Source organism: Camponotus vicinus, unplaced genomic scaffold (assembly GCF_025532165.1).
Source record: "Camponotus vicinus isolate PSW18456_S1 unplaced genomic scaffold, iyCamVici1.0 SCAF_11, whole genome shotgun sequence".
Taxonomy (NCBI): domain Eukaryota; kingdom Metazoa; phylum Arthropoda; class Insecta; order Hymenoptera; family Formicidae; genus Camponotus; species Camponotus vicinus.
The window spans coordinates 16,244,372-16,258,916 of NW_028141947.1; the positions used below are offsets into that span (position 1 = coordinate 16,244,372).

General features: G+C 30.6%; 1 protein-coding gene across 24 annotated transcripts in view; it reads left to right on the forward strand.

Annotated features, from left to right (window-relative positions):
* The window catches only part of LOC145961903 (uncharacterized), a 47,310-nt gene extending 33,196 nt beyond the window's left edge, over positions 1-14,114 (forward strand). For 19 of the 24 annotated variants that reach the window (XM_083082469.1, XM_083082474.1, XM_083082477.1 and 16 more), the window contains 5 exons: positions 516-552; positions 2,587-2,729; positions 7,487-7,921; positions 8,207-8,680; positions 8,762-14,114. In XM_083082469.1, the coding sequence (XP_082938595.1) occupies positions 516-552; positions 2,587-2,729; positions 7,487-7,921; positions 8,207-8,680; positions 8,762-8,833 (1,161 nt within the window). In that variant the 3' untranslated portion in view covers positions 8,834-14,114. The remainder of the gene's footprint in view (positions 1-515; positions 553-2,586; positions 2,730-7,486; positions 7,922-8,206; positions 8,681-8,761) is intronic. The other 5 variants (XM_083082490.1, XM_083082483.1, XM_083082484.1 and 2 more) reach the window with 3 other exon arrangements.
* Positions 14,115-14,545: the final 431 nt, after the last annotated feature.

Here is a 14,545-nt window from a genome sequence, read left to right on the forward strand (position 1 = left end):
ATATTTTACAAGATATTTTACGGTTTATGTAAAATTAAGAAATTATTTCAAGCCTCATAACTCAAAAAGTACTTAACGAAAAGGTACTTAATTATAGTGTTTTGGAAAGCTCTCGAGATAAGCTACAAGAGTGTGCAAAAATATATAGGGTGTTCCATTTAAAAAAATTGAAGTGACCTTCACGTGACCTTCAAATGACTCTTCAGTGTCAAACCAATGATACCATCTTATGGCCCCCTCGAAACCATAAAACTTTTGTCTGAAACATTTTTCTCTAAAATGCTTTGTTTCCGAAATAATTGCGTGCGTTAATTAAAATGGCTCACCCTGTGTATATATATATATATATATATATATATATATATATATATATATATATATATTCTATTGCTTAAATGATTATATATATTATATATATTATATATATTATATATCTACAAAATTTGTCACTATAACTATCAAAGTCTCATTTGTATTATCATGCAAAAATGCATTATAATTATTTTGTTTTTCAGGATAAGGAAGGAAAGAAGAAGAGTAGAAATAAGGAAGGTACTGTCATATATTCTTATTAATACGATTCTTTTTCCAATACTTTGTAACGAATTTCTAATTATTACGAATATTAATAATTATGATACTAATATAATATTTCTTTCTTTTGCTTGCATTTATGTATAAACTTGGATCTTCTAATCACTCTTGTATGGTAGGTATTTGTTTTATATCTGTATATATTTTGTAACAAAAAAACTAAAATATTTAATTATTGCTATTAATAAACTTTTGTTTAACATAATTTATTATTAATATTATATATACAGGGTGCGCCAAAAGTCTGGATACACCTAAATATCTCACAAACAGTGCATTTTAGAAGAAAATGTTTCAGGCAAAAGTTGTTTGGTTTCGAGGGGGCCATAAGAAGGTACCATTGGTTTGACCTTGAAGAGTCATTTGAAGGTCAAGTGAAGGTCACTTCAATTTCTTTAAATGGAACACCCTATATATTTTTGCACACTCTTGTAGCTTATCTCGAGAGCTTTCCAAAACACTATAATTAAGTACCTTTTCGTTAAGTACTTTTTGAGTTATGAGGCTTGAAATAATTTCTTAATTTTACATAAACCGTAAAATATCTTGTAAAATATTCATTTTTCGATTATCTTACCTTAATACTTTTATGTAGAAAATAATGAGAGGAATCAATTGGTGTAAAGAAAACACATAGTTGTTTTTAAGAAAAAATGGAATTGTTAATTGCAAATTACATATTTTTTCTTTAAAACAACTATGTGTTTTCTTTACACCAATTGATTCCTCTCATTATTTTGTACGTAAAAGTATTAAGGTAAGATAATCGAAAAATGAATATTTTACAAGATATTTTACGGTTTATGTAAAATTAAGAAATTATTTCAAGCCTCATAACTCAAAAAGTACTTAACGAAAAGGTACTTAATTATAGTGTTTTGGAAAGCCCTCGAGATAAGCTACAAGAATGTGCAAAAATATATAGGGTGTTCCATTTAAAAAAATTGAAGTGACCTTCACGTGACCTTCAAATGACTCTTCAAGGTCAAACCAATGGTACCGTCTTATGGCCCCCTCGAAACCAAACAACTTTTGCCTGAAACATTTTTTTCTAAAATGCACCGTTTGTGAGATATTTAGGTGTATCCAGACTTTTGGCGCACCCTGTATATATATATATATATATATATATATATATATATATATATATATATATATATATATATTGTATATATATATAATCTGAACACTTTTACACTTACACCTTTTGCTTTAATTCAAGATCTTCAACCTATTCATATCTAATAATACCCCATATGCATGATATATATTTTTATGAAACTATCTTCGTGTACATAAGTAAATATCTGTAAACATTGCTCGCAGACTTGAGAAGTACGCTCAGATGAGAATTACATTTTATTTGTGTTTCTTGATAAGATCGGCAACTGTATTGATAAGCACTATTCAAAAGTTTTATTATCAAGGATTCGGAAGTTATGATCTTTTTTATGCTTGGCCTTTTCTCACCTAAAGTGCCTTAGGTGGGGAATCTAGTGAAGAAGTAGATAATTTCAAAACCTTGCTCACATAAGTGTTTACAAGCTTTTACGAGACGTAATGTTCAATGAATATAAAGTGACTGCGCATTTCAAGCGTATATTTGTCGCACTTACATGTGTACAATAAATTCACCTTCTAATTAGACACAATATATGATTTCTCTGTGAATGATATAATAAAAGTGGATGTGATAAATATAATAAAAGTGTGCGTGAATATAAGTGAGAAGCTCAAGGTTCATTTTTATCGAGAATCGGAAAATTGTAAAATATCAAACTTTTCATGCGCTTTTTTACGCGCAGAGTATGAAGACTTTAATATTAACTGAAGAATCGAATAATCAGGGATCAAAGAGTTTAATATTGGATATATCCATGTCTTCTGTTAAATTGCCTGAATGTTCTTCCAAACGCTTAATCACTTTCGGCAGAATAAATTGCGAGAGAAACGGGAAAAATACTAAATGGTTCGTGTCTGTGGCGCTTTCAGATTTATTGGACGATCCGTCAGTATTGATCGAAGGTGTCCTATTCCGTGCAAGGTATTTGGGATCCACGCAATTGGTATGCGAGGGTCAACCGACGAAATCGACTCGAATGTGTCAGGCGGAGGAAGCAGTTTCCAGAATAAAGGTACATATGCGAGAACGCATTCTTTTCTATTTTCCATTCGTTATCTCAAACATTTCTTTCCTTGTGAATTAATGTTGTATAGGATGTCCCACAGAGATAGACATTATTATATTCCTTGTAAAAAAATAAGCATCTGTTTCCTTTGATACATTTTCCAGAAACATTATGCTGGAGATATTTAATTTTTTAATATATCAATCTTGTGTGTTTTTATTATAAAAATATGAATGTTAAATTTAATTATAAAGGAATTATTAAAAATATATATATAAAAATTTTTATACAAAGAATCTCTTAAACACGAAGAGTCAAGATATAATAAGTATATTGCAGGCATATTAAAAAATAAGTATCTTGAAAACAATTTCGAAAATTATGCCAAAGAAAAAAGATGTTTATGTTTTATAAGAATCTTATATGGGATATTCTGTATAGCATTTGCGAGAGTTATGTGTGTGTGTGTGTGTGTACACACACACACACAAACATCTATAAATGGATTTTATATAGAGATATGTGTATATAATATAACACAACACTCGTAATATTTCGTATGTAAATAATATATATATGAGAAAATTTGTTTTTTCTAAAGATATGTGAAACGTCGAAAAAAAACAAAGATCATCGAGTATGTACATAATGAATTATATTAATTGTGATGTATAAGTTACTTAAAGATTATACATATATACATTATTTTCCTATAATGTTTGTTTTAAAGAGCAGAGTAACTACTAATTAAGTAAGCATCGAGCGATATATCTGATAGGTAATGCATCCACGTATAATGTAAATGATATGTTGTGTTTTGTTTAGATCAGTAGCATTAAGTTTGAAAGATGCATTATATTATAGTCTCGAATACAGATATGTTAGAATTTATATATCGATTAGAAATTGTTAATTTGTGTCTAATTATTAATTTTTTAACGCGACGGTCAAAGCAAAAGAGTCTCGTGCATTAAAAAATCTCTTAGAAAATGTAAAATCGTTTCTCCAAAAACTATTAGAATTAAACTACGAATAATAATAATAACGATGATGATAATAACGATAAAATTAGCAGCATGCTCTGAATGCTTTATTTTGATTTGCTACTTAATTTGTAGTGACCAACAGTGCAATATTCTCATCTGCAATATAATATGTATTTCAATGTTAAAATTTTTAACTTTTTGAGGACTTTCAAGATTGCAATATTTTTTAATGTGCAGACGCAAATTGAAAAACTATAGTTAGAAAATATTATGATATAAATGTTTTAAGAAATTTACGCGCATTAAACTAGTGTGTCTTTGCCAAGTATTTCAGTTGCCATTGCTTTGAGATCCTTAATTTACCTCAAATCGTTAAAATGCTGGAATCTTAAATGATTAGTTAAACCTGAGAGTTTTCTGTAGGAAAGAGTACACACTGTCCATTAAGTCGCGTCGTTTGTACTTTAATTTTGTAGATGCGTGTTCCAACGTTTTACACAGTTACCGAGATATTATCCTTACAAAATAATACACAGATCGTGTTTATAATACCTACTACATTTTCCGTTTTTTGGCATTGCATATTTTAACTGATATAAGCTCTGCGCTATCTTTTTTTTTTAATTTACGTTTAGTTTCTATAGTTTATAATTTGTGATTAAACAATCTTCCAAAGAAACTGTCAGTATTAAGCGAGTGAAACAGTAAATTCTTTCCTCCTACTCTTAGGTTCTGCTCATAAGCAATCAAACGTCAGCATTTAGATACATATCACAAGATTATATGTGTTATTTTTCCTTGCATAATAATGAAATGATTTTTTTTTTATGAGATCACGAAAAGTTGCCATCGCTCTTAAAACGCTTCTCCTTTTAGAAGAATCTGAATGCTGATTTCGACTATCTGATACAATTAATCTTAATATAACTGTGAACTGGCCGTTGTGCAAAAAGGCCTGAATGTTTCAGTGTAGCGCCCCCCTTCCTCACATCACCAACACCACCACCACCACCACCACCACCACCTGACCACCGAACACTGTCATCTTCTCAGTGTAACTTTGATGTGATTTCTGTGTATCTGTCAATCTTTCTCTCTCTCTCTCTCTCTTTCTCTCTCTCTCTCTTTGCGAATATATATATTTATATATATATTTCTCTCTGCTATCCGCTTGCTATATCCGCTTTCCTGTAGATTCTTGATCGATATATTTCATGCACAAGAAATCTGTATTCGCGAAAGATATTGGTCTACTCAATAACTATATATTTTTATATTTTACCTCAGATTGAAGATAAATCATTATAACATCTCAATAGAGAAGAAGAAAACTAGGAATGAAAAAAAACTAGAAATGAAATTTAGGTGTAAAATATAACAGGCAGAGCTTAAGCAAATTTCTGTTGGGAAAGAAGATAAACTTGGAATTTTGAAAACATATTGACACAACGATACCATGTTATTTTATGACAGTAATCCTGTAAGATTAGCGACGCGTTTATGTACCTTCGTTCGTTTAATCAGAGTTTACAAAAATATAGATGATTAAAGATTTTTCTATGATATCATCACATGATATAGAACATAGTTACATAGTTGAGTAGACCAGAAATGGAAATGTTTTTTTAATTTTCATCATTGTAAAAATATTTTTGTTACATTCTATGCAGAAGTTAAGGTGTCTGAAAATGATGTCTTTTTTATAATTGAGCACGCTCTCGCGAAAATAATTTCTAACTCTTTTAAAATGTCTGAGTGATGGTGAGAACAGAAATTGTCAATCAGTTCTTTTAATAGTATATGCATGACAATTTATTATTAATTGCAAGATTGTGCTGAACTCTGTGCTCCACTATACATATGCAATAGTATAATAATAAAGGGATATGCAAAGATTAAAATGTTTATATGAAAAATTTATCTCTCAAATGATTAATACACATTATTATTATATTTTGATAAAGCTTTCTAAAATAAGCCATATAATTAATTTATGTTTATTTAATGCTTTTTATCAGCACTGGCAAAGAAACTTGTCTTATGCTTGCATCTAGATCTCTGCATTTGCTTTTGAAAAGACATACTTTGAATTGAAATTAATTATTGTCGTCGAAAATGATAATTCTATATTCTTATCTTGATAATGATAATTCTATATTCTTATCTCGATTGCTTATATCTCTTTGATTTTTCGATACGGTATAATCGATGTTAATTGAAAAAACTGGATTAGTTTTTTGCGATAACAGAGCCCAGGCTTCGAATTATGAGTTGCTAGATAAACATCTAAAGATTGATATAGTCAATTATATGTATGTATAAACGATATTTTATATATATTTTGTTAATTGCAATTGCCACGTGTATTTATTCGTCGACCTTATCGTTACCTGTAACATACGCTTGCACGTTGCACAGCTTCTAGACACCGTGATGATGCGCTTGTTCGAGGGCAAAATGAATGCATAATAAAGGTCGCAAAAGTGTATGTACACGCCATCGAGCTCTGCTGCATTTATATGTATATGTGAATGATTTGACTCGATAGATACAGATAGAGGACACAGAAGCATGAGTCACTGTGCATAGAAGAGAAGTAAAGAAAAACAAAAACAAGCCGTACGTTAGCAACTCGAGAACTGATGAACTTATTGGCTTTTTGCCTCTCGTTCTGTTGGTGGTGCGTGGCAAGGTGTGACTAGCAGAGCCTTTGTTTGTTTGTTTGTTTGGCGCGTACATAACGGAAGGATGATGGGCCGATGCAGGCAACGCTCTTAAACTATGGGGGGCAGCATGGGTATGGTCGCTGCAGCATTGCCTCGCAAGGAAGCCTAGAGGAGGACGAGTGCGACTCGAGCGAAGAACTTATAGGGAGCGCTTCTGGTGGGGGCCAGTCCGAGTCGCACGCGCTTGGGGCCCACCAGCCGAAACTGGCCCCGATCAGTGGCTGCTTGGGGCCCACAACCGTTTTCAGACTACAATTTCTCGGGTCGGTGGAGGTGGAAGAGGAAGGGGGACGTAAACGGCGTAAGCGCCTTAAGAACCACATGGTGGAGGAGGCTGTGACAAAGATAAAGGTCCGCCCTCATTGCCCTTCATGTCCCAAGATAATTATTCCTTGCTATAATGTCCGCGATCGACTGTCCTTTGACTCTTGAAAGAACAGTCGCTCGAACCCCGCCCGCGTTTTATCCCCCTATTGATTTATAATCCGACACTGCGCATCAAGTTTTACCGGCCTTTTCGTCTCTTGAATTGAACTTTACTTTACTCGACCAAGATTCACAACAATTCCCCGTATAATTGCACTTTTCAGTTACTTAAAACTCACATTATCTGCGTATTACACACAATGCACATGATCTTTATAAATCATAGCGACCAAATCTCTTGCAAGTTAGATGTTGCGCCAAAGTTAGGGGGATTGTATAATCGTTTATCTCTATCTTTCTCTCAAACTCTCAGGTTTGTAATAGCATCGTTAATGATTATGCTTATACGGTTCACACTACAGTGCACTATTTACTTACTTTATTAAGCGCGCTGCGTATATGTGTTTATAATCTGTTACATAATATATTGTATTCGAACAATTTATAATTAATTACTCTCTACTCTGTTACACATGCTGCTTCCTCTCGATAGGCATTGGTACGTATATTCTCGCATGTGAAAACATATATATATATATATATATATATATATATATATATATATATGTGTATATAAATTATTTAAGATATTTCTACAAATAACGCTGTAATATATTATTTTCAGGCACCGGATGGTGACACTCAGCCAAGTACGGAAGTAGATCTCTTCATATCGACAGAAAAAATTATGGTTCTCAATACCGATTTGAAAGAGATCATGATGGATCACGCATTGCGCACTATTTCATACATCGCGGATATTGGCGACCTGGTGGTATTAATGGCGCGACGACGCTTTGTGCCGCACGAAATGGAGGAAGTACCGAAAATTAATCGTACTCCGAAGATGATCTGTCACGTTTTCGAAAGTGAGGAAGCTCAATTTATAGCACAAAGTATCGGACAAGCGTTCCAAGTAGCTTACATGGAGTTCCTAAAGGCGAACGGGATAGAAGATCATAGTTTCGTTAAGGAAATGGATTACCAAGAAGTGCTCAATTCGCAAGAGATATTCGGCGACGAGTTGCAGATGTTTGCAAAGAAAGAAATGCAGAAAGAGGTAATTTTCAAATTCTTTCATTATTTTTTTGTTAATTCTATTTAAAAAATTTATATTTTTTAACGATTTAAAATAGAGACTGCATTGTTATCATTTTGTCCCAATTTATCCTTAAATAACTTATAAATATTAATTTCCAAAAATTGGTTTCATCCAATTTAGAATTATGGACATTGATATTATGATGTATCGATTCAAACAAAATTTTATAATTATAGCGAAATCAATATTATATTTTGTAAAAAAAAAACAAGTTTGATATGACAATATATTTTACGCTTCCAGGTAGTGGTACCAAAAGCGAAGGGAGAGATCCTCGGTGTTGTAATCGTTGAATCTGGATGGGGTTCGATGCTGCCAACCGTAGTCATAGCAAATCTCGCTCCGGCCGGTGCCGCTGCTCGTTGCGGACAGCTTAATATTGGCGATCAGATAATAGCAATTAACGGTGTATCATTGGTCGGCTTGCCTTTGTCTACGTGTCAGACTTACATAAAGAACTCGAAGAATCAGACAGTTGTTAAATTAACTGTCGTACCGTGTGCACCGGTTGTCGAAGTGAAAATCAAGAGACCCGACACCAAGTATCAGTTAGGATTTAGTGTACAGAACGGAGTGATATGTAGTCTATTGAGAGGCGGTATCGCCGAACGGGGTGGGGTTCGGGTCGGTCATAGGATAATTGAGATCAATAATCAGAGCGTTGTCGCTGTACCGCATGAAAAGATTGTTAATCTTCTGGCTACATCAGTGGGAGAGGTATGTAGAACGACTGTACGTTGTGTGCAATTTTTGTTTGATAAAACAAGAATTATCACGGAATATCTTGTTCTTTTCTAGATTTTGATGAAAACGATGCCCACGTCGATGTTTAGATTATTAACCGGCCAGGAGTCACCGGTGTATATATAAAAGCGTTCAGTTGCCTGGCTGATGCGTAGTGAACAGACAATACATCCGCCATCCACTACCGTACACTATTCGCTCTACTTTTACTGTACAGATTATTCTACGCAAATCTATGCTTTGTGTTTCGATTCTTATTGGGACAATTCGATACATTCACCAGCTCCTGCTTAGTAAACAAGATTATATAGGTACGTCGCAGAAATGTTACTAAATATTTACTCAAGCATAATTTATATGATTATCGTAAGATATATATATAGTACTAATCAATGAGATTCTCTATAACATAAATATGTTTTCCTGAAATTTAGCGAGAGAGATATCTTTTTCAATATTTCTTATATACATAATAACGGCGCATATTACATGTCTGAATGTTATATATATACATATATAAAAATTGCGACAAAATTGTCATAATTTTGACTTATTAATACAATCGAGTAAGACGATAGGAAAAATATTTCTCTTTTAGATTTTTAGTATACAACATATACTCTGTGTTACAGAGAATCGCATTATTCGCGCCAAGGAAGATAGGTGATACAGTTGCACATGATTATAAATAGCACAAAGCTCTTTACCAACAGCTAGAGCAGGGCTGGAACTGTATATTACGTAGTTTAATGACATAGTAATATTTATAAAAAGGATCTCCCTCTCTATCTCTCATGTGGGAGATACTTTAAGGGCTGAAATGTTTTATTTAATCTTTTTTATCTTTAAAAGGCCGGCGAATATTTGCGGCTTGGTGCCCAATGATGTTAATTAATTTGTACTAAAATTATTATCTATCGTAGTAAACTTGGAATGCGTAAATCTCGTAATAAATAACGATATAGTAATTATATAGAAGAGCGCAATAAGCAAGATTTTTCTTAACGAATAATTCGTTTTACAAGATATTAAGGATTTTTCGCAAGTGATTTGTGTATTATATTGAAAAAGAGAAAAAAATGATCCACCAAGTGGATCTTGTATGCCTATGTATCACTATTCTATAATACTCGGCTGTATCGAAACTATAACATAGCACATTCATTGTATAATATTGGGTGTTTTCCAGCTAGGACATGCTAAATTACACAGTGTGTAACACTGTGTAAAGTTCTTGTTGGAACAATCAAAGTGTATGTTTAATTTCTGAAAATCTCTTCAAAAGACGGTTTTGACTTTATAATATTAAAGGGTCTCTATTGTGATTAAAACATGGTTATGATATATTGTACGATTTTCGATTGTTATAAACAAATTTAAAGAATTACAATTTATTTTGAAGAGAAGTGATAATTTTACATATTTTTTTATATATTTTGTTTTATATATTATATATTTTATTTTATATTTTCAAAGATATTGCCATAATTTAAATAGTACCTATGAGATTTCTTACAACATTGGGACATTTTACACGCTTGTACTTAGCATTTTACTGTGTTAAGCAATGTAACACTGTGTCTTTTGTTTCACTTGCTGGAAAACGCCTATTATTTTTCGACATTTGAAATCCATTGATACATATAATAATCCTCGTAACTGATTGCCGTCCACGAAAAATTGGACATATTAAAAAAAACTCTAGGTTTATTTGCTTCAAATATTGCTGTAAATGTAATAATTCCTTAATGAGCATATAATTACGTTATGTTACACATTTTTGGGAAAAGTACATGACTTGTCTTTGTTTCTCGCAATTGCAGTAAACTACAAGATTGTAAAAAATTATCTTGTCTTCAATAAGTTGCATTGATCATTTGCTTCTTTGAGCATATATTGATAAATATTGAGAAATGGCTGTGTATTTAAGAAGATTTTATAGTTATAAGATTTCACTCAATTTAAACACTTTAGGATAGGGATTTCTAAATTTTTGAATTTTGCATTCTCTCTTTTTTTCTATCTATCTCTCTTTTGATATTTTAGAAACTTTTGTAATTAATCTCTCTCACTCGTTTTAAAATAAAAACTCGACATCTTCATTGAATTGTTGACTTAAAGTTCGCTGAATTTTTAATTACAGTTAAAGATATAAGCTTTTTAAATAAATAATTATGACAATTTTTTTATTTTCTATCATATATCTTTCGAAAATTCGACACGTCATCGCGACGCGTCAATTTGAGAAGTAATAATTTTAAGCAATCTTATTTTGCAGATTTCTGTGAAAAATTGATGAAAAATGATCAAGAAATACATTATCATTAATGAACTTTCGATTATGGATAATGTAATGTTCAATTTCATAGAATAAAATTTCCTTCAATTCATTTATTTTTCGCAAGAATCTGCAGAAAGGTGCAATTCATAAAAATAATTATAGTAATAATTAAAAAAAGGCTTATATATATATAGATGCGCATCTTATTCATATCAGCTTGCAGTAAGTCTTCACTTCAACATAACATGTATAATAGTTACATGTAAAATATGTAAATTGTATTCAATTTAATATAGCTTCTCTCATTGCATAGGCATACAAAGTGAATTCTAGCTCTATTCTTGACTTTGTCAATGGAAAATTTCTTCTAAAATATACAGACTGACTTCTATGTGTAACCCAATAAGATACAATCATCCATTTCAAAAACTCAACTCTCGCCAGATTTATACTGGTATAAAGGAAAAAACGAAAGAAAATGCATTCGTCTTCTATATAAATACTATATGCCACAATAATCTAAGTTTTATCTATTTTTGCTGAAGATTTCTCACCTTCAAACTATTCTGCTTCAAATATCAAGAAGTGTGCAATGATACAAATTTTGAGATTCCTGATGTCTGATAAAATTTCAATGCCAAAGTACATTAAGTAGTAAGGTGAAACAAGGCAGCAAAGTATGTATAATTTTTCACAAAAATTATTCAGATTTTGTCTGTGAATATGTGTATGCGACTACTTGAAAATGGCATATTCTGATTTGCAAGAAAATCAAGCTTGTGTATTGTCTTCACTTCTGATATCATTCAGATATAGGATATTTAAAGAATAGAGTTCAGAACTTGTTATAATTCAAAGCGAACGCGCAATTATTTGTAAAAAAGTGTCTAATTTTTTAACATAGATAAAAAAAATTGACTTTTTCGAGACAAGCAAATCATGTTAAACTGTAGTATTATAACTTTATATAAAAAATAAATTAATTAAAAATTGTTTGCATCTTCTTTTTGAAAATGGAAATAATTTTCAGTTTTGATAGTACTTTTTCGACCCGTGTATTAATTAGACATATTTTCATCAATTTAAGCGCTTTATATTTTCCAAGTTCTGAATTCTTCATCATTAAATATGCTATATAAATCATGGAATTTATGTGTTCACATAGTGTCATAATACATATGTGTATTATAAAAAAAGCCATACTTTTTTTTATCCAAACACACGACAGAAAATACTAATATTCTAATAAATAAATTAGTATTTAATTTTTTGGAAGATTAAGAACATGTTATGGACATTTTTCCATTATATATATATATATATATATATATATATATATATATATATATATATATGTATGTATAACAGATATGAGTTTTTGTATTATCTAAATTTTTAAATCAGAGCTCTCTCCTTCGATTATACTGATATACTTTCAGAGATCTCTAATTTGCCATAAATATATGCGACATTTCGTACGGAACAATTCACTGGAAGGTAGATATGGATAAGAAAGCATGTATATAAGGTTCTTTTCGTTGCTATAATACTTGATACATAAAATGTATAAAAGAACAAAAGAGAATAGTTGTAATGTACACCAATGCAAGTCAACGCTGCGCGTGGAAAACCTCGAGAGGATAGTTACGTGAGAAATGTCTCGTGAAATATATACGTATGTATAAATATATATGATAATTCTCGATTACTTGATTGAAGAGGATACAGCCAAGCATATTATACGATACTGCATATCATGAGGAACCGATATATCATTGTGGGCTAGAAGATCTTCATTCTTTCTCGGCAAATATTTAAATGAATATGCAAAAGGTCCTTTATCCTTTGCCGAAAGATCACCAGAGTAAATTTAGAATAAATCATGATCATATATACGTTAGGATAATGAATTTTGGCATAGAAATTTTAACCATATATTCGATGAGCAACAGAGATATGATTATAATATATGGGATCAAACACAAGATGTTATATATTGGGTGGCTGAAACTTATCTAGTCATTATGCTAAGAATAAGATGAATATATATATAAATATAAATACAGAAAAGTATATATATGTATATGTGTATATATATATATATATATATATATACATATATACATACATAATAAGTTAATACTCAGCCATCGTAAGCCACCCTGACTGTGTGAATGTGTTTAGCCACATTTTAATAATAATATCCACAACCTATATGCTGTTAATCTGTCCATCCATTATTTGTTTATTTTTAGAAATATAATGTATTATTAAATTATATTTTATTTCTAAATTTTAAGTACTTCTTATTTTGATCCTTTAAGGGTATGTAAATTATTAAAGTGTGGCTTATATCAAAGTATTTTTTAAGCATAAAGTGGTATTAAATTTGTTTAATATTATCTGTTGATATTCTCTACTCATCTAAATTTTTTTCCTGTGCAATCTTTTCCTTTTCTAACTTTTCTATAATTATTGTTGAATTATGTATGAACGAATGTAAGAAGATGTGTAGTAAACTTGTTTTCTCTTTAAATTTAAATAAGTATATCTATACAATTGTTAAATAAGAAAGTTTCGCCATGCAATTATTTCCAAGCATTGTACGATATTTGTACGATCATGCTCGTCCTTTAATGAAGGCATGGCGGATAATATATGCCTGATTTATGATATATATTTAGTTGAGAGATAACAAAGCATGTGTGTTTTATATATCATTAAGCCTTATAAAATAATGAATAATGATCATGCAAAGTCAGTACGAATGACAGATACAAAATTCCCAAAATCTCGTTATGAAATAATTGAAACCAGCCATTTTCTCGTAACAAATAAAAATAATTATATCTTACACACGTATGTGTGTGTATATATATATAATATATATATTATATACATATATATATATATGTACATATATATGTATATGTATATATATACTTATATATAGAGCTTGCGCTGTAGCTTCACCAGTCATGAAACATGCTACAAGATATCATGACTGTCTTTATCAATGTTTGTGAGTGTATAATAAGTTATAAATTATAAGTGAGCTATATTGAATGTGTATATGGTATATGCTAGTCCATACTAAGATACAATAAAATGTAATTTTGAATTCAAGTTTAAACGTAGTTATGTATTTATATATATCTTGGATTTTTCGCACAATGATATGTCGATGAAAACGATATAACATTTTTCTCTTATTTCCTTTCCGTCTCTCTCTTAAAAGTTTTATTTCTTCAAAATATTGAATTATTGAAAATATTGATTCGCGTGACACATGAAGCAGTGAAATATATATAGATTGTAAGCGATTTCATAGAAGCGATCTAAAATTAATCTAAACTATTAATATCATGAAAAGTAGAAGCACCGATAAAAAAGTTACTCTTTCTCTCTATAAAATGTCCTAATGAGCTTTTTTTTTATTATTTTATAGCATTAATGCTTATGAGTTAATGTTGATATTTTTATGAAAAGTGTATCAAAATTCTTACTAATATATTTTTTTTACAATAAAAGTATGAGATTTATATTATTTATATACA